Genomic DNA, 21,475 nt, shown 5'->3' with positions numbered 1-21,475 from the left:
ATACTGTAAAGGCCTGGCTGACGCAGTTCATTCTGTGTTTCATCAGGTTGGAGCGGATGCCACCACCCTTGAAAAGAAGCAAGCCCATGATTTGAGCCCAGGGGACTGGGTGAGAATAAAAGTACACAGAAGAAGAAACTGTTTGGTTCCAAGGTGGGGAAAACCACGACAAGTCATCTTGACCACAACAACAGCTGTGAAGTGTGCTGGACTGAAAAACTGGATTCATGCAAGTCATACATTGAGAATTCCAAATCCAGTGGATAGCACAGAAAAGGTGTATTTTGACGAATCAGAATCCAGTACTGAATCAGATGACGGAGAGACAAAAACAAAAGAAAACCATGAAAGGGGGGAATCAGAGCCAAGTCTAATATTTGTCCCCAGAAGTATTTCCTTGAGAAGAAGGTTACAGATTTCTGATACCAGCTCAGACTCAGAGACTGAACAAGGAACTCAATGTTCTAGAAAAAGACAGGGAAAAGACAAAGAAAAAGACAGTGAAGACACAATAAAAGAAATTACTGAAAGAGAAGTTCCGGATGAAAGATTGAGAGAAATTCCACCTGAGATAACACATTTAGACGGACAGGTGCCAGATACAGAGAGAGAGGGAAAGATTACTGCGGAAGACCCCCGAGGAGGTGTAGGGAACTCCAACATCCAGTTAGAAGTAGGGACAAGCAGTCAGCAGGAAGATTGCGTTCCGGAGATACGAGGAGGGATAGAAGTAGGGAAAACAAAAGAAGTGGTGGAAAAAGAAGCTGTTGAAAGTAAAGCAAGTTGAAACAGAGTCAGAGGAAAGCGAAGATGAAGTACCTGAAGGTCGAGTTATAAGAAAGAGAGCTTGGAGAACTGAAAAGAATGATAAAGGAAGTAAATTGAAAAGAGCAGCAAAAGACGACGTTTGGCCGAATAAAATAAAAAGATTGAGATATTGACTGACACGAGTAAATTCACCAAGGGCTGAACAGGTGAATGAAGTGACGAGTCAGGAGAAATCAAAAGACGAAGAAACCATTATAATTAAAGAGAGCAAAAGAACAAGAAAACCTAACCAGAAGTATAAGTCACCAGAATGGACGTATGTGGCCCTGCCTGAAGTAAAAGAAGAAGCGGATAGCCAAGGAAATCCAGAGGTGATTGTACCAGAAGTGGTTGAGGAGGACGAAGAATCGGAAATCCTGAGAGTTATCTTGTCCGATATTGGAGAAGAAGCGGATGTTTAGGACATTCTGTATTAAGATCACAAGGGAAAAGTCAAAGATGATGGGATGCCAAACTGAAATAGACCAGAAAGCTGCTGATGGAAAGATAATAAAATACAGGAAAAGACAAAAACTGGTAGAACCAAGTAGGTGCTTAGAGCCTTGGGTTAGACAAACTAGTTGTGAAGTAGAAGAGGCTAAGTCAAAAGACACTGTCCATTTTAACAAAAATGGCGAACACAGATAGTAGAAAAGGTAGATGTACATTTTTGAGAAGATGGCGTAAAATGTGTTGTTGTTGTACAGGATTACTAATCCTTCTGTGGAGCATACTTGCTCTCCTGATCTCATTTAAGGTTACTATAGATACAATAGAAGGAAATAGTGAAAACAAAACTAATATAGAAAAGATTCAAAAGGTAGTTCCGACTAGAATAGATCAAAAACATTTACATAAAGACAGGTCTATAACCGATTTTTCCAATAATGTGTTTTCGAAATTGTTGTATGAATATGTAAAGACAATGGATGTAAGGGACCAATCAGAAGTGCCCAAAACTGACTTTCGTTACATTTTGATATTAATTTCATTATAAAATGATGGTAGAATAGTGAGTTGCGTGAACCTTTCGTTTTCCTGACGTTATGCTGACGGAGAGGACGGTGACACTACAGGACAGCTGTTTCCCTGAATCTTTGACAGACTGAATTGCTGCCCAATTTCCTGATGAAATGAAGACTCTTTGAATTGATGGGCATTAATTGATGCGAACACGCTTATGGTCTCAACCAAATCTTTGGGACTGTAGCGTGCTGCATGACGACTTGATTGACTTAGAGGACGACTAATAGCCAGATTAGGTAAATATGGTGTTCTGTGTTTTGAATAACGATTCATTAAATTTTGCATTATTTAGTTAAACGAAATTATTGATTAGCAAGAAAATGTGTTTGGACATTTATTGAAAGGGAACAGATTAGGAATTTTAGAATGTTTAGCTGGATTAAATCACTAAATACCAAACAACTAATTTGATCTGTCGACTATGTGGAAGGAGTATCTTGATGTTTAAGATTAAGATGTGTAGCAATAAGAGTATTAGTGAAAATAAGTTCTCTTACTATAGGTAATGAGGTATTCCTTTCATGTCAGCGCTTGGAAACAGTTATTCCTCCTGTAAGTACAGGCCAGTAAGAAGTGGAGTGTGAATGTTGGTGTTATGGGCCCCACCAAACGATTCTATGAGTGAATGTGTTAATGTGATATTTGGTCTGTGACGAAGGGAGGACAAATATTAGGTACGGGGTTTTCGTCTTGATTCCCGCTACCCAGGTTTCCGCGCTGCAACAGGTGCACATACATATGTCAGATTGTGACCTGCTCCTTTACAGATGTGATCCGCACAGGATCACTGCCATGTCGAATCGTGCACCATGTCATGTATATTGGCTGCTGCCATGCTATTGGTCATGCAGTGCCACTTGCATAGTAAGTGTGGCTCACACAGACACTGCTTTTCTGTATTCATCAAATGTGCATGGCTGGGTTGTGTCGTTGGCGATTTGGGGGGGACCCATATGTGCACATAGTGGACAGTGGGCCTACTTGGTGTTCCTATATGTGCTGCAGTGTGCCAAGGGTATCAGAGACATGTTCCACAGTCATTGTGGGTGTGCAGTGTGCTGCACATACCTGTGCATGTGTGCCATTGTGCCCATCTCCACCCGTCCCCCAGTCACTGGTGGTTACTCACAGTGTTGCTATTGGGTCAGGTCAGTTCAAGCTGTTTCCAGCCCCCAACTCCTGCCACCGTCTCCACACTGATGACTGTGGCCACCATTTTCTCCAGCTCATCCAGCTCCTCCTCTGGCGCAGGAGACTCACCTCCAGTCTCGCTTGCTGCCATCCTGTTGGCGGCGAGCTTCTCCTTGGTCTGGCTGTGCACTTCATGCCAGCGCCTCTTGACCTCCTCCATTGACCTCCTCGACACTCCGACTACATTGACGTTGGTGATGATCGACTGCAATATTTCTGTTTGGGTTGCTAGTGCCGCAGTGGAGGTGATGGACAGTTGTTGATGGTGTTCTATCACCTCTGTGACGATGATCCGGTCTTCCTGAGCACTGAACCCTGTCTTCCTCTTCCCCTTTCCCATTCCTAGAACACGGGGTTCCTGGCCGGTCCTCCGAGGGGCTTGTAGGGTTCGGTTTGTCCTCTGCACTCGGTCCTGGTGCATCCATGGTGCTACGCAGTTTAAATAGTTTTTTTTTGTTCAGCTTTTATAGTGCATTTTCCCACATGACGCGTGGGAATTGCAGGCCTGTTGCTGGTTTTCGCAGATTTTAGTATCGCGCTTTGTGGCATCGCAACTTTTTGGGCATTCGTGTTTCGCATTTTTTTATCGTGTTGGTTTTTACACGGTTATTTGGCGCGTTATCATGCTGCTATCGCATGGTGCCGCCGGGTTGGGAATTGGACGTTAAGACGGTGTTGTTTTCTCTCGATGAACTGCGATATGCAAAGTTGCGTTAAGCTGAATTTGCGATGGTTATCACACGTTCTTGAGAATATACCCCTTACTGTGTGATATTTCATATGCGGTCACGTGACAGGGCACAGTCTGTGATATTCTGAATAATCACATAACACAGCACAGAGTCTGTGATATTTGAATGGGTACATAAGACAGCAATCTTCAATTATTTTTTTTTAACAGGTCTTTTTACTAAATATAAAACTTAAGCAGTGTACAGCACAGTGGTCATAGAAAATGAGTGATAGAAACTCCGTACAACACAGTTCTGTCTCAAAAACAATTAGCTCATTAGATCACAGGATTCGGATTGCAACCGTTTACATGTGGGAATCTTGCACAACCAATGACAGACCCGCCCCCCGCCCACCCTTCTGCCTCACTTATAGACCCCTATAAATGACCCATTGTTGCCACACTTTCTCCTATTTCTTAGGGCAACCCCTGCCTTCATACACCACTTTTTCTGCGACACAACACCAATCTAAGTCATGCTTCAATTGGCTCACTCTCGGTGAGCAATCTGTAATTTTTGATATTCCAGGGGTTAAATGGCAGAAGAGTGAATGTGAGATTCTGAGTGGAGCCACCTGACATGAGTTGTATGACAGATCCACACATGGCTAAACCACGTGTGCATCAACAATGCAATCCCAACAACAAATACGCCTTAACCACGCATTCATTTGCCACGCATGCCTTTACTACGCAATTTTGTTGTAAAGGCATGATTGGTAAAGGGATATGCGAGGTTAAGATCACACCCCAGCCTCCCCACCCTGAGCCCTAACACATGGCCCCATCCCAGCAATCTACCCACCCCTGCCCTTAAAACTAGCCCGATCCCCCTCGCTGAGCCCTAAAACCAGGCCCCACCCAAATGCTACCCCCAAACAGCCCCTCCACCCTGAGTCCTAAAACTCACCCCATGTACTAAAAACTACCCTGACCTCAGCCCCCCCACACTAAGCCCTAAACCTACCCTGCCCCAGCCCTGAAAAGTGTCCCTACCCCTGCCCTGAGTCCTAAAACTGACCCCAGCCCTGAAAACTGTCCCTTCCACCCCTGTTGTGAGCCTTAAATCTCAGCCCCAGCCCTATAAACTACCCCAACCCTAGCCCCCCACCCTGAGCCCTAAAAACTGACTGCCACCCCTCAAAACTACCCCAACCCCCCGCCCTGAGCCCTAAAAATGGCCCTACCTTATAAACTACCCTGACCCCCACCCTGAGCCCCAAAAACTGGCCCCTACCCCTGAAAAAGACCCCGATCCCCTGCCCTTAGCCCTTCAACTGACCCCCTGCCCTAAAATCTACCTCACCCCCCAAAAATGCCCCAGCTCTACTTACCTGACTGTGCATAGCAGCTTCCTCTCCTGATCCTTCCTTTTCCTCTTCCCACACACCCGCGCAGCCAAACCATGCACTGCCTTAACCAAGCATATGCTTAGTTAAGGCGTACGTGTGGTTAAGGCAAGCGTGGTTCTGCTTGCGGGGAAATGGCTCGCGTGGCTTAGCCAGCGTTGTAAAGGATGTTTCCCCCTGACACTCCATAGTCTGATATTCTGAATCAGGTGACAGGATAGCATAAGCCGATATTCTAAATGGAGTCACATGACACAGACCAGTCTGTGATATTCTCTCCCTCTCCTTGGCCACCATCCCAAGCATCTACAAGACCAGAAAGGGTAAAAAGTCCTTCTCCTACCTCCTAGCCAAGACCTGGAATGACCTCCCCTCCACCTCCGGCAAAGCACCACACTGCTCCAGTTCAGGAAGGACCTCAAGACCTGGCTCTTCAGATGATGCCAGCACCCAACAGAGCCACCCCCTACCTAGCGCCTTGAGACCCTCACGGGTGAGTAGCTGCGCTTCCCAAACCCCTAATTGATTGATTGATGATACAGAACAGATTGATATTCTGAATGGAGTCACATGCCCCAGACCACCATATTCTTTCTTCTGTGTTGGGCTTTCAGTGTAAAAGGAGGTCGCTCTATACTGCACCAGAATATTCATTGCATTGGACTGTAAGAACAGAAGGATTGCTGTTGGTTGAACTTGGTTGTATATTTAATTGGGTTGTCAGAATACAGGAGGCCACTGTTAATTAACCCTCTTTGTTGATCAAGCATGTTCTCCACTTACATTCAACACTTCACACACCATATTAATGTACTACTTCTGTATTGACTTGAATTTACCAAGTAGTATCTCACCTTCAGGAGGTCCAATGCTGGTTTCTTGCATTTATTCTCTAGATCTGTTATCAGGGCTTGGAGAGAGGCAATTTTCTTGGACAGTTTGTTGATATTTGCATTTTCTACCATGTTAAGTGTCTTCTCCATTTTCTTCAGTCTCTCATACAGTATCTGCTCTTCATCTCTCAGGATCTGGTGCAGCTGTTCAATCTCAGTCACAATTTTCTGCTTCTCAGCTCTCATCTTATTCTGCCAGCATCAAAGAAATGATGGTTAGATTATTGGAAGCTGTCAATGAGCTCCGTTATATATAGTGTGCAGGCTGGACGGTGGGGGGTCAGGCACAAGGGCATCCTGACAAACACCAAACCTAGGACAGGTGCCATATTTAGGGGCACAGGCAGTGCTATACTAAAGCTAAGCAAGTAAAAGGGGTGTTCTTTGCAGTTGCACACTCTTGCTACCTTCCCTTCTACGGCAGTTGTTCTCCGCTACCACACTGTGCTGAGTACTGCCCATCAACACAGACCCCACCACTGACCTGAGTAATGCCCAGTTACATAGATCTCACACTGGACTATACACTGTCCACCCACCTCCCTCATTGATCTGTGCACTTCCCACCAGCGCAGACCCCACAAACTCCACTGACGTGCCACTGATCTGTGTACTGCCCAGTCACACTGACCCCGCAAAGCAGAATGCTGCACACAGCCCTTTCACTGATCTCTGCACTATCTATCCACCTCCCACCACTGAGTCATACACTGCCCACTCGCATAGACCTATTGAGCTGTGCAATGGCCACCTACACAACCTTCCTCTGAACTGGGCTGTGACCATTCACACATCCCTCCAGTGAGCTGCATGCTACCCACCCACGTGGTCCCTAAGCTGCATATTCACACCTACACAATCCCAACTGAGCTGTACAATGCCCTCTCACCTTGCATACTGAGCTGGACACTGCTCAACCACCAAATTCTGCACCTAATCCCCACAGTGAGCTGGGCACTGCCTAACCAACCAGAACCTGACTGAGCTGTGCGATACCACCCAACACACTCCTACACTGAGCTGTGCTCTGCCCACTCACACAGCCCTCCAATGAGCTCTGTACTATACACGCACACAGCCCTCCATTGAGCTGTGCACTACCAACCCACATAGCCCTTCACTGAACTAGGTACTTCCCATTCACACAGCCTTCCACTGAGCTGTGCAGTGCCCACCTACATTCCCAATGGACATTAAACTGCCCACCCACACAGAACCTCACCAGCCGGTGTATTGCCCACCCACACAGACCCCAAACAGCACCAGCTGCATTGAGTAGTGCATTGACCACACACAGCTCTCTACTGAGCTATGTGCTTTCTACCCTCACTAGCTCTCCACTGAGCTTTGCACTGGTCACTCATATAGCCCCCACTGAGCTGTGTACTGCTCAAGCCCACAGTTCCCCAGTCAATCTGCTCACTGAGGTGTTCCCTCGCCTCCATACAGATGAGGACTGAGCTGTGCACTGCCACACACACAGTCCCCCCTGAGCAGTTCTCTGCCCACCCACTTAGCAGCACATTTCCCAAACACACATTCATTCAATAAGCTTCACACTGCCCACCCACACAGACCAGGACTAAGCCGTGCACTGCCTACCCACAAAGCCCCCCACTAAGGTGTACAATGCCCATGAAAGCCCCCCAACGAGTTCATGTGAACTGGTTGATCATATCTGTGATAGTGTGAAGGAACTGCATACAATGTAAGGCATTTCCTACATTGATGAATGGAGCATCAAGTGTTGGTTGAACAGCGTGTTATGGGGGTCGAGAAAGATACTAAAAATAGTTCAGGCAGTCCTCCTGCCATAAATATTTCTATGCAGGTTGACTCCCTTGTCCTTTTATTGCTTTATATCCATTAAAACTTGTTGGACATCACAGTTTCTGCAGGGCCACCCCCAAACCTTTCGCTTTTTCCCCTCCAGTTTTTGCTGGATTCCTGATGGCTATCCTAAGGACTCTGTGCACTTTACCACTGCTAGCCAGTGCTAACGTCTTAGTGCTCACTCCCCTAAATATGATTTGATTGGTATATTTAATTTACTTGTAAATCCTTTGTAGAGCGGTATACCATATACCCAGAGCCTGTAATCTAAATGCGACCAGTGGGCCTGCAGGAGCACTTATGTGCCACCCACTTAAGTAGCCCTGCAAACCACAGCCCAGGCCTTCCCTTGCCATTCACTAATCAGCAGCTCTTTCATTGATAATCAAAAGGACTCATGGAATTTCAAAAGGCACTCCTGTTTCTACTCCCCTGCCAGTGTCTCGTTCTTCCCCCTCCAGCTATAGGAAGGGGGGCACCATACTTCCACGGTCTGAGAGCACAGTCATCATCCTCCATTTTGATGTAGGCCTGTCTATGGGTATCCACAATGGATCCCACTGTCCTCCATTACTCTGGCTCACTTGCATATCACAAAAGAGCTACACTCACAAAACACGTGTGATACGCATTCAGGATGTCAGCAGGAGGGAGTGTGCATAGACAAGGGATTTGAACTTTACACAGGTGGGCCGAAAGACCTCAACATGAGAGACCCAGACAAAAATATATAGTTGCATAATTTTCTTTTTATGATGGTATGGTGTCATCACCATGAGAGGATGTGGCGCAGTGGGCCGAGCTGCCGACTGGGGATGCAGGTTTGCGTCTTGGCATTGGCTCAACATCTGGTGATTCTGGGCAAATCACTTCATCTCCTGGTGCCCATGGATAGCGCCTGGATACCTTCACGGGTGATAAGGCACCCTATATAAAGATACAAATTTAATTGAATTTAATCACTGCTCCATGCATTCTATCCACAATAGGGACCGTAGTGCCTGCAATGATGGCACATTTGGTACACTCCTCAGGATCTCAGGACAGGTCCAGGACCTCTCATAGTCAGGGACTGAACTCTGGTGCTCTGTGCACACACTTTGATTAAATTGATGCGAAGGCCAAAATAAAGATTAGGATATGAGATATATACGCAGAAGGGTACTCAAGGCAGGGGAACGCACGAGTTTGCCATGCACGGGACATTCTCATTTCAGCTCCACCAGACACTGTACCACTGAATGCCTTACCATTAAACCTGTAGAGTATGTTTAGTGGTGTGTGTATGAAAACGGTACTACCTGGACAGTGAGTTATTATCCATAGTTTAATGTTTGTTGACTTCTGAGCTTCTAACCTGACACCACCTCCCTGAGTGAACCTTCAGCTGCTTGACCTTGCTGCACTGAGGGTCAAGTGCTAGTGAGGTCTGCTTGGTGCTCAGTTTTATCTCAAACAGGAGTGTTAAGTCAGAGGACACCAGGTGAAAGGCTGTGAATCACATTATCTGAGACTAGTAATCCCTGATCACCCAGTACTCCTGGTGTACTGGGGGGATCTATGATTATTGTGCTATGTAAATCATATCCAATAATTGCTGAACACATCCTTCTTCTGCGTTTGCTGCTCCATAATAGTTAGTCAAAGAGGATTACTCCACAGGTGAGCTGGAAAAAGGAATAAATAAATTAAACCCTCTCAGGCGACTGGAGATCAGAGGCGCAGAAGGCAGCTCACCAGCCTAACTGCACATAGGTCCCCCACTGAACTCTGCAGTGCCTACCCACACAGCCCCACTTTCATCTCTGCACTGCCCACCCAAAAAGCCTCCACGTGAGCTGTGCACTACCCACCCACACTGGCCCCATCTTAGCTGTGGAATGCTCTACTCACACAGTTCATTGAACTGTGCAGTTCCCACCCACACAGAGCAATACTGAGCTGTGCTTTCACAAAACACACAGCCTACAATGTACTGTGTACTGTGCCACCCACACAGCGCTCCACTAAGCTGTGTACTGCCCACCCACATAGACCTACTGAGCTGTGCACTGCCCACCGGCATAGACCCACTGAGCTGTGCACTGCCCACCCACATAGACCCACTGAGCTGTGCCCTTCCCACCCACATAGACCCACTGAGCTGTGACCTACCCACCCACATAGACCCACTGAGCTGTTCACTGCCCACCGACATAGACCCACTGAGCTGTGCCCTGCCCACCCACATAGACCCACTGAGCTGTTCACTGCCCACCCACAGAGCTCTCTACTAAGCTGTGCATGGCCCGCCCACACAGACTCCACAGACCTGTGCACTGCTGACCCCTACACAGATGTCCTTGAGATAAGCACTGCTCCCAGCCACAGAGACCTCTACTGCGCTTTGCACTGCCCACCCACACAGACCTCGCTGTGCTGTGCACTGCTCACACCCACACATACCCTGTGGAGTCGCTATGCCTCAACTGATGGCCTGAAGCCCAGTGCCCATATGGTCACTTTCAGGAGGCAGGGTAAAGTGAGGGTCCCTACTTGTAACCAGCAGTTTCCCATGCATTATTCCCAAAGAAGGCACAGTAACTGGAGTCAAAAGTGAAGGAGAACACCAGAGCCCGGCACCAATGCTGTGGCAAACATCAGACAGACAGTGACACCGGGAGTCCAACTCTGGTCATCTGCAGGCACACACAAAGCAAAGAAGAGGCCCCACACATGACAGGATAACAAAAGTCACCTTGCAACCCTGCAACAACAACCAGAAGGTAAGTGACACCTTGCATAGACTACTGCAATGGGCTGTATCTAAATTTGCCAAAGAAATACTTTACAAAAATGCAAATCATACAGAATGCAACAGCCCATCTTCTAAGGAAGACCACCCAGGTATGGTTTGACCTCCCATGCCGTCAGCAGCCGGTAAGAAAACGTATAGTTTTCAAGGGCCTTTGTACAGCTTATAAGGCTCTTCATGGTCTGGACCCTGCCTAGCTCAGAGAAAGGTTGAGATGGGACCTTCCTAGGAGGACCCTTAATTCCAGGTGTGCACGAGATGTGGGTGTTCCCTCCTTTTAGACTGGTGACCTGGGGAGGTAGGAGCCTTGCCCGTTCTTTGGCCCTAAACTGGAACCATTTACCCCTGGAGTTGAAAATTGCCACCTCCTAGCTTAGGCTCAGGAAGGCATTAAAGACCTGGCTTTTCTCTCTGGATCTGACGAGCTATCCTTGCATCCTGTTGCTCCTCTGTTTCTTACTGGTTATGGGCAGCCCCAAGATGCCACCGGGCAAACGTTGTGCTTTATAAATTATAAATCAATATCAAATCAGGTGAAAAATACGCTTCCTTGATCAAAGACTGTCTGTAATCTTCTGAGACTCCATTATTGAAGTCTTGCAAGACTCTGTAACTCGATCGACCATCTCAAAGTCAGGCCATAGAATCCAAGGGGCTAGTGTAGGAAGCTGGCTCTCTATATAGTGTACTAAAATGAAGTACACTGTGCAGAGAGTCCAGTGGGTCCCAGATTAGTGCACCGGGCAAAAGTAGATAATACTAACCTATTTGTAGTAGTATGGGCGAGCAATTAGGCTTATCAGAGGGTAGTGCTAAGCATTTGTTGTACTCACAGAGGCAATAAATGACACAAACACTCACAAATAAATTGGGGACCAATTTGCAAAAAAACACACATTTTTATATACTTTCTTAAGACCAAGAACTTTGTTCACAGATAAGAACTTTCTAAGTTATGAATTTCAAAGCTCAGAAAATAACTCACAGTTGTGCCAATTATGCACAAAGAAGTCTATGGAGAACAGTAGAGAGAAAATCATACAATTGGTTCTCGGTGTTCATCTTCTGCGTCAAGGTAATTAGCAAGACCAGGTCCAATGTTCCACCACTGGAGCATCAGGAGTATCCGGATTCGGCCGGGAGCAGGGTGCTGAGGTCATTGGTTGCTGGTGCACGACGAAGAAGGGGGGCACCTAAAAACAGGATGCATAGAGGGACTGACATGTAAGTTCAGGGGACCACAAATGAGGGATCGGGTCACAAGGGCCTTAGGTCCTCAGGATCATCACTGGTACTTTGGTACCCAAGCCAGGCGGGCTGGGTGCAGAGCAAATAGGTCTGTGTATTGAGATGGTCAGGAGCAGGTAGGTTGCAGGATACAATTTTCGAACAGCTGGCCCACTCCTGAAGTGCGTCTCAGGGGTCTTGATGTCCTTCAAAGGGTGATTGCTTCCTGGGCAGTTGGAGTCTGGATTGGACTCTGTGCCTCAGTGTAGGTTGCAGGTGGTCCAGTACCTTGGGTATTGCTAGGACATGGCTCTGGTAGGTCCTGGTATCCTCTCACTCAGTTGGGGGCAGATCTGACCCTCTGAAGCTGGTGTACTTCTTCTTGCTTGTGTGCTGCATTAGAGTCGGCGGGCAGCAGCAAGTCGGTAAACTAGATTTTGAGGGATCGGTGCCTGCGGGCAGCACAGGAGTAGTTTCTCTACTCCAAGGCAGTTCTCTGGTGATTGTTGAAGGGCTGGAGGTGCTCTGGGGTTCTTGGAGGTCTCACAGCAGCAGGATGAGACAGCACACCATGATAATCGATTCCTTGAGGCAGCAGGCAGGGTTTTGCGCCAACATTCTGCAGCAGGTCTCCTTTTCTGGGGTCAGCAGCTCTTCTTTATCCATTGTCTTCTTACATCCATCAATCTAAAGTTCAGGGTCCCGGGGTGTACCTAAATACTAAATTTAGGGGCATTACAGGGAGAGATAGGTAGTAGCCAATGGGCTACCTACCTGTAGGGTGTCTACACCCTCTATGTGACCACTTCCTTTGGGGAGTGGGCATAACCTTCATGCTAATTAGTTAATTTCATCTCAAACAAGATGGGGGAAACTGAAAAGTGTGGTCCAACTCACCTGCCCCACCTTAGGGGGGTACTGGCTGAATGCGGGCCCACCTTCTAACCTAACTCATTTTCCAGCCTGTATTCCCACCAAATGTGGAGCAGGACAGTGAGGTTGGCACCCTCCCCTACCCAGAGATGCCTGGGTATCATTTCAGAGGTGGCATGGAATGCCATTCTGGCCTGGAGGAGGTGTGAAGTTCCTGGCACCATAAGATCAGAAACATGTCTAGTGGTGGCAGGCTAGCTAAACTAGGCAGAGAGCACACCCGTGTTATGTAGGCTTGCAGGGGGTATCCTAAAGTATCCTCTTTGTACATTTATTAATAAATCTAAATACATCCATCACTGTCATCAGTAAGTATTCATTAAGATGAGATATTTGGTACCAAACATCCCTGGGTACAGTGAAGCCATAATGGTGCTGGGGAACTTGTAATGAAGAGTGTCCAGCCCATGTACCCTCAATGGCTTCCCTGTGCACTTACAATATCCAAGAATGTACTTAGATATTGTAGGGTAATATCTGCTCATGCAGATATGTCCACATATGGGATATAGTGCACCCCGCCTTAGGGCTGTAAGGCCTGCAGTAGGGGTGACGTACCTATATCTCATGCAGAGTCCCAGGGCATGGCACACAGGCTGCGTGCCATGTCGACTCCTCAGTCTTCACTGCACCAACAAACGCATATTGTAATGGCAGTTTGAATAATCTTAGTGGGTGGTCCATAGGTTGGCATAATTTGTGCCACAGCACTAGTGGACCCTCTTCTGTCCTAATGCCCTAGGTACCAAGGGTACCAATTACTAGGGACTTACAGGAGCTGCTGAAGTTGTGCCAATTATGATACCATTTTAGGAAGGAGATCTGGCACTGGGGACTGGTTTGCAGGTACTCTGTGCACTTTTATTTGAAATCACATCATGTTCCAGGCAAAAAGTGGGGGCTCACCATGTCACTTTCTTACTGCTAGCCATTTCAAACAATCAGGCAGTCCCAAGAAAGAAGGATAGCTCCAGCAGCTATCTGGAATCCAGGTTTCTACCCGTAGAGGTCAATAGGACAGACATTTTAAAGGGTCAAGAAGACCCAAAGAACTAAATAGATGCCAGTCTGAGGTCACGCAAACTCATTTAAAATAAAAGAAAAGCCTTTAAAGGGTTGAGCACCTGGGAAAGGATAAACATGGAGCAGGAAACACGCAAACAGAACACAAGCTGTATAAAAATCATCAGAATTGCAAGAACCATGTGACAGAATGTCAACAACCACCAGAACACTGTAAAATACAGACCAAAAACCCAGGCCATATTGGGCCTCGTACTTACACTGGCCAGACCATCTACCACTCAGCTCAGGAAGCAGCATGGAACCGCAATCACAGGAGTGGCAGGTTGACTTTGAAGAGTTTATTAAAGGGTCAAGGGAAACAGATGAAAATCAAATTCTTATAGCGTTGAAAGACCTGGTAAAAAAAGACATTAGTCAGATAATCAAAGAACTGCCACCAGAGTCGTTGACAACCTACCGACAAGTACGTACAGCGCTCAACATTAAATTCCTATGCAAGTGGAACATTGATCATGAGTGATATACATTCAGTCTGACCTCACAGGAAAAGGACGAAGTCATGAGAAACTTTATAACCTGCCTAAAAGGCCTGTTAAAACATTGTGATTTTGACAACTTCATGACTGAAGACCCTTTGCATCTCAGGATCATTCAAGGTTCTCAATCTGAGTCCCTGTATTGACGTCTGTTGAAGAAGAGCCTCTCCTTAGACATAATCGAACAGATGATACAGGTCAACGACCAGACCGAAACACAAAAAAGTCAAGAAACATGAACAGGTTTTCCATTGCAAGCCCAGACACCCAGAAAATGCCATCAAAACCTCTGTGAAAGGTCATGGTCTAAAGAAACAAGGAATTTCCTGAAAAACATCGAGAACACAAGTGGGAATGCTATTGATGTAGACAAACATATCCTCACGCCAGAAGCTGCCCAGCCATGGGCCAAGAGTTCAGGCAATGAGGAAAAGAAAACAACTATGATAAGATGTGCACGGGATCACCACAAGACATCACATGGAGCAGGAAAGACTCAAGATCATGACACTACACAAAGGCGGAGAAGCAAGAGTGGCCGATCTACATAGAGGTCCAGGTCACACAAATCATCCTCACAAGAATCACCATTAAGATCCTTCTGAGCAACCTTACAGGACAGTGACAAATATGTCTTTACGGTGTCAGATCAAGAAAGAAGGTCAAAATATTCCCAGCTACTCCTCCGAATGGGGGACTGCAATGCTCAGTTTGTCCTTGACAGTGGAGCATCACTCAACAACAAATGAGCCAAAGAATATGACAAAATGACACCTTAACCAAGAATACAGCAAACCTATGTGAGAGAAGACTTATGGATGACCCAAGTTTCCTTGCCTTGCCTAGGATGTTTTGAAACAAATCTCACAGACCAAAACTGGTCAGTTGAGGCTGACATCCATGTAATCGAAAAACACACAGAAGCAGGCTGTCTCATAAGGCGCACACAGCAGAACAATTGCAACTGGTGGCCATCCTCTATAAGTTGGAGGATGAGCCTCTGACTGAGAGTAAACCTCCAAAATTATTTACCAGCCTAGGAAGAAGGGTGAACTCTTAGGTCCAACTCCAAATTAATGAGTAGGTGAAGCAGGTGGCACAAAACCACAGGGAAATACCGTTCTACCTTCAGAGTGTGTTAGAAAATGGGCTACAAGAACTCCTAGATGCAGACCTTATTGAGAGATCCAAGGGGCCAACACAATGGGTATCCCCAATGGCCATAGTCCCAAAGTGGAACACAGACTTAAATGTTTGCCTATGTGGAGACATGAGGATCTGCAAAAAAGCCACTGAGAGAAAGAGGCATCCCAGACCACACATCAGTAACATGATCACACAACTAAAGGGCACCAAGTGCTTTTCCAAACTGGACCTCAACAAACGTTACCACCTACTAGAACGGCATGAGGATTCTAACTGCTTAACCACATTCACTATGGGTCAAGGACTGATCTGATATGAATGGCTAAACTTTGGCATGGCTGCAGAGATTTTCCTGGACGCCCTTAGGAAAGTCATTCAACCCGTAGCAAACTCTCTAAACTAGATCAACAACATCTTTTTCTTTGTAACCATAATAGCAGAACACAACAAGGCTCTGGATCAGGTGTATCAGGCCTTTCAAAATCCCAAGCTGACATTCAACCCCGATGAATGTGAGTTCCACAAACTGAATCTACGTTTCTAAAAACATATCTTGTTAGGAGAAGGCATGACATCGGATCCAGAAAAGAAACAGCCGTAAATGACATCCCAACCCAAAAGACACAAATGACATTTAAAAACTCCTAAGGATGGCCAGCTATTGCTCCCACTACATAAAGGACTACACCATGATCAGCCACCTACTCAGAGTATTAATAAAACTAGGGCAGCACTTCAGGTGGACACCAGAGTGCAAGATATCCTTCAAGACAATCAAGAACAAAGTAGGTCAAACCAAAACATTGCCTACTTCAACCCCAAGGACAACACCAAATTCATAGTGTTTCTGGCCCAGTAGGACTGGAGGCAATTCTAGCACAATACCACAGTGGTGGGATATGTAAGCTGAAGCCTAAATGACACAAAATAGCCTATTCCCAACCAAATACTACAGTGGCAATGCCAAGTGGTGGGATATGTAAGCTGAAGCCTAAATGACACAAAATAGCCTATTCCCAACCTGGAATGAAAGCATAGCAGTGATATGGGCATGTGAATTTCTGGCATCTTCATATACTCTAAGAATTTCACAATAATAACAGATCAAGTCCTCCTTTCCATATTTGGTAATCAAAGAGCCAAAATGCCACCCCGAATCGAACATTGGAGACTGTGTGTATAAGAGTACACCTATGCCATCACCCACACGCCGGCAAGCATAAAATTAATCTAACTACGTGGTGTCAGGTCGCAGTTGAATTCTTTGGCCCACAACAGTCGGACAGCTATATAATCTTAGTCATAGACAAATGTTCATTCTTTCCGATAATTCCAGAGGGGACATCACCATTTCAGTCCTAGATGGGATATTCACAGCGTCGGGAATACCTTAAGTCATTAAGACAATGGAACCCCTTTTAATGGACATAAATTTGTGACGATGGCAGCACACCCGAACTTTAAACATCACAAAATAACCCCTCCATGGCCCGAAGGGGATGGTAGAGCCTGAAGAGAACCGTTCAACAGGCCGAATGTGTTAGAGAAGGAGTGCCGTATTTCCTAAACAAAGTACTGAGACCATACAGGAATAAGCCTCATAGCACGACAGGAAAGTATCCAGCAACCATCATGGCAAAGAGGAAATTACAAACAGGATCCTCAGCTGGAAAGAACCAACACTGAACTGAGCCAGAGAACGGGATAAACTGCAGCATAGACACAACCAGCAAAAAAGGCAAGTTGAAAAAATATGCTGACATTAGTAGGAAGGCCCCAGAGTCAGTCTTAAAAGAAGGGGACTAGGTGCCCGATTCACAAAAGTAATCTGAGACAAAAGCCTAACTTTACGACCTTCGGTATTCACAAAGGGCATTTAGGAGTTGTAAAGTGAGGATTTTGTCTCAGTTAAACTTAAATTTTGGTCTACTCCTAAATGCCCTTTGTGAATACCAAAATTCGTAAAGTTAGGATGTTGTCTCAGATTACTTTTGTGAATTGGGCCCTTAGTTCTTGCCACACAAGAATAGAAGAAGAAAACAAATGCCTGGTATGGAAAAGACAGAACACGTCAAAGTAAGTGCCTGGAGAGGAGCCATGGTTACCACCACAGCTGATGACAGTATAGTGACTCACAACATATCACATTTCAAAAGGTAAGTCCCAGGAAAACACAAGCGAGACAAACCAGAGAAAAAGGGTCAGAACATTTTTAAAATATGTGAATATTAATATGCTTGCACATTTAATTTGTTTCTGTATATTACAATTTTTTAAAAAACTGTTTTTATTCTTAAAATTGATGAGTTTTTAAAAAAGATTATAGATTTTTTATTTTTTTTAATTTATAAATACCTTGTAGTATTTAATTGGTGTTTAATGTTTTATAAGTTATATTTTTGTGTTTATACTAAATGTGATATTTTGTAGAACATTTTAAAAATGTACTTTAAAAAAAGTTTCATATAATACTACTGTTTTATCAAAATGTGTATATTTATTTTTAGTCTTCATAAATTAAAAATGAATTTGTAATTTTTATGCATTTATTTTCTAATGTGAATTATTTCTAAATGTATATCAATGTTATTATTTGTAAACAAATTAGATAGAATCCTATAAAAATCATTTTGAGATATTCAATTTGAAAATTGTTTTATTAATATTTATAATTTATATGTTTTGAATGTAATTATGTTGTATTAAATTAAATGTATGTTTAATTAAACACCTTACTCAGCATCTTAGCATCCATATTTAACATGCATATCTCTATATATGAGGACAATAGGTTTAGTTTCTCCCCTCCTTAGGGATTATTACCATCACAGTCTCTGTGTGTGAGAGTGGAAGAAAACCTTTCTCCCATGTCTCCAGAAATATGCTGATTAGTTTGTCTAGAAGACGGGGGTAATGATTGATGTAGTTCCAAGAGCTGCTCCCGAAACCTTTTCATCCTCTCCAATGCTTATTTTTGGCTCACCCAACTCACGTGGGCCTCTCAGTTCTGTCTCTGCTTATCAGTGAGGCATGGTAGATCAATTTCTGGCAAGTAAGAATCCATATCTTCCCTCCAAACCTCATTAGATTGGGCAAAACCTCTATGCAGATAATATTTATGTTCTGTTCTGTTACGTTATGTTGTGTTGTGTTGTATTATTTTGGAGAATACAACCCCACAGAGAGGGTATCCTGGTGCGGTGAATTAGCGGCAGTGCTGGTAGTGTCTGGTCTGTGTCAAGCTGAAGAGCCACATCTTGCAGACTTTAAGTACTGAGAAGGTGACTCTATTGTGTAGGGGCAGCTCATTCCAAGTTTTGGGAGCAAGGAGGGAGAAGGCACGACCGCCAGATCTGGTTATGCGTAAGCGCAGGATGTGCACACGTAGGAGTCCTATTGAGTAGAGGATCTGGTTGGTGTGTCAAAGTTAATCCAACAGTTGAGGTAGTGAGGGCCACGGTTGTGGAGAGAGTTGCAGTTTGTGGATGGGGAGTGTTAGAAATGGGGTTTCTGGTTGGCTAGGGCATGAGCCAAAGCCAGGAAGAAACCACCACTCTAGTCAGGGCAAGGGAGTTACACACTGAAGATAACCCCTGCTCACCCCCTTTGTAGCTTGGCACGAGCAGTCAGGCTAATCCCAGAGGCAATGTGTAAAGCATTTGCGCAACAAACACACACAGCAGTGACACACTAGGCACACCACAAAAGAAACTCCACACAAGGTTATATAAAAAACAGCCTTTGTAGTATCATAAACACCTTGGAATCATAATCACAAATGTACACTGTGCCACCTGGCACTATGCACTACTTCACAGGGCATTATATACAGGACAGGGCCAATTGGACCACTGTAAAAACCATAAGAACAGGTAATAACACAACCAGTAACTACTGGTAAGATACTGTAGCGGAAACACATTATGCATAAACACATCAGGCGTAATCGCATATAGAAGTGCACCGTAGTAACACTCCCTAGGTTCACACATCACCTCAGGCATGAACACATTATGCATCCTCGTAGGGCCTTGCGCCCTACCAATACCACAAAAATGACCCAAGGCCAACTGGCCTTCTTTGGGGCCCAAATGCCCTCTGTCCAAAAGTCTGGGTTCAATAATCATTGGGCATTTCACCAGGCACTCTGGCTGCCAATGCAGCAGAGAGATGTGCGTGATGCAAAGGGGGCGGGAGGTGCATCTCACCCCTTCCTCGCTATTCAAATAAAAGCATGCCCCCATCCTTGCAGCTGCCCATGCTCTTGCTGCGCAGCTGGAAAATCACCCTCGGCACTACAGTGGCTTGAGAGGCCCACTCCAGGACTTGTGGAACGAAGGTGCCCCCTAGTTGCAGGCACCGCAGGAACCAGGCCCGTAATACACAGGGGGCCAGCACTGCTACCAACCGGTAGCGCAGTGCCCTTGGGGTCGGGGGAGACCTTACGCGGTCTCTCCCGCGTAGATAAACTCCTTCGCTGGCCAGACTCACCCACACTCTGGTGAGTCGGGCCCTCAGCAAGCTGTCGTGTGGCCTCTCTTTGCTGAGTGGCTTCACTGCAGGGCTTTCTCCTCTGCACTCATGAAGGTGCAGTAGGCTCCCATATGGACTCAGGCTCTGCCCACAGGAAATGCCGAACACAGCCAAGCGGAGCCCGCGAGGCTCTGGCTCTTCTTCTGTGAGCCTGTGAGGCTCCAACTTCGAGCTTATCAATACGGGGTAGGCTCCCAGCTTCCTCCAGGCACAAATCTGCCTGTCTTCCGGTCCTCGCAGGGACTGTCTGGATGCGGAGCGTCGTCTCCTTCCGCTTCCGGGGTTTTTAGGCCACGCCCCCAACCAGGCACAGCCACCTGGCTTCCTCTTTGGCCGCGCTTCTCCCGGGATGCTGCTCATGATGCAGCAGCCCCTCAGCAGGACACAAATGCGGGGTGGGCCCCTGCTGCATTTCTTGGAGGCACAAAAAGGCGGGGTAGGCTCCCTGCTTTACTCCGATGCAGTGCGGGGAAATCCCCACGCCGGGATTCCCTTGGGACACTTTTGCAGCCCAGTGCTGCAGGGCACACATGCTCCCCTCCTCCTGGATCAGCAGGGAAAGGTGTAGCGCTCACGAGGCGCTGGATCCAAGCTTCCAGAGGGGCAAAGCTGGGCCCAGGCAGGCCAACTCAGGCCAACTCACAGGAGCCTCCAGCAGAGGGGCAGTCCCTCATGGTGGTTCCTGCTTGGGCCCAGCAGGTACAGCAGCACCCAGAACAGCACACTCTACATGGGGTCACAGCCCCAATATTTATACTACCTTTGTTCTGCCCTGGCACAGGGCTGGGAGAACCAGTCCCAACTGGTTCTAGGGGTAATGAAGCACTTTGCGTACAGTGCTTCTACTCCCCTTTGTCAGGTGGGGCTCTGTCCTCAGACACACCACAGGGGAGCGGTGCCAGCATTCAACCAAGCAGGCACACACCTATTTAGTGTCAGGGACTACTCCTCCCACTACTCCAAATGCAGATCTGCCCATTCAGCCTAGCGCCGACTCACCCTGTCCCTCTGGAGCCACACACCTCACCAGCCCCTATTACTCCAGAGCCAGACATGCAATACACATCAGGCAGGTAAAGACATATAGCACACAGAAATGCCAACTTCTAAAAGTGGCATTTCTAAAATAGGGATAATAAATCTGCACACACAATTATGCAGCATTTTATATTACTATTCCAAACATACCAAACTTGACCACGCTGCTCCTCTCATATCAGGAATTACCACTGAAACACTTATCAGGGAATCCCCAATTAATTCCTATGAGAGGGCAGCCTCACAGCAGTGAGAAACAAAAATGGCTGTTTGTCACTACCAGGACATGTCACACACTTAAGGTACATGTCCTACCTTTTACCTACAATGCACCCTGTCCATAGGGCTAGCTAGGGCCTACCTTAGTGGTGACTGACATGCAGTAAAAGGGGGGTCACAGATGTGGCACG

The 21,475-nt window shown here is 46.2% G+C and overlaps 1 protein-coding gene across 1 annotated transcript in view; it reads right to left on the bottom strand.

The window, feature by feature from the left end:
• Positions 1–21,475, bottom strand: part of LOC146830204 (E3 ubiquitin-protein ligase TRIM39-like) — a 259,126-nt gene that overhangs the window by 77,589 nt on the left and 160,062 nt on the right. The window contains exon 3 of the mRNA XM_085603700.1: positions 5,961–6,191. Coding sequence (XP_085459826.1) covers positions 5,961–6,191 — 231 coding nt within the window. The remainder of the gene's footprint in view (positions 1–5,960; positions 6,192–21,475) is intronic.

The sequence above is a fragment of the Triturus cristatus genome, chromosome 5_1, assembly GCF_964204655.1.
Source record: "Triturus cristatus chromosome 5_1, aTriCri1.1, whole genome shotgun sequence".
NCBI lineage: Eukaryota > Metazoa > Chordata > Amphibia > Caudata > Salamandridae > Triturus > Triturus cristatus.
Note: the sequence above shows the minus strand (reverse complement) of the source record. Positions and strands in the feature narration are given on the sequence as shown.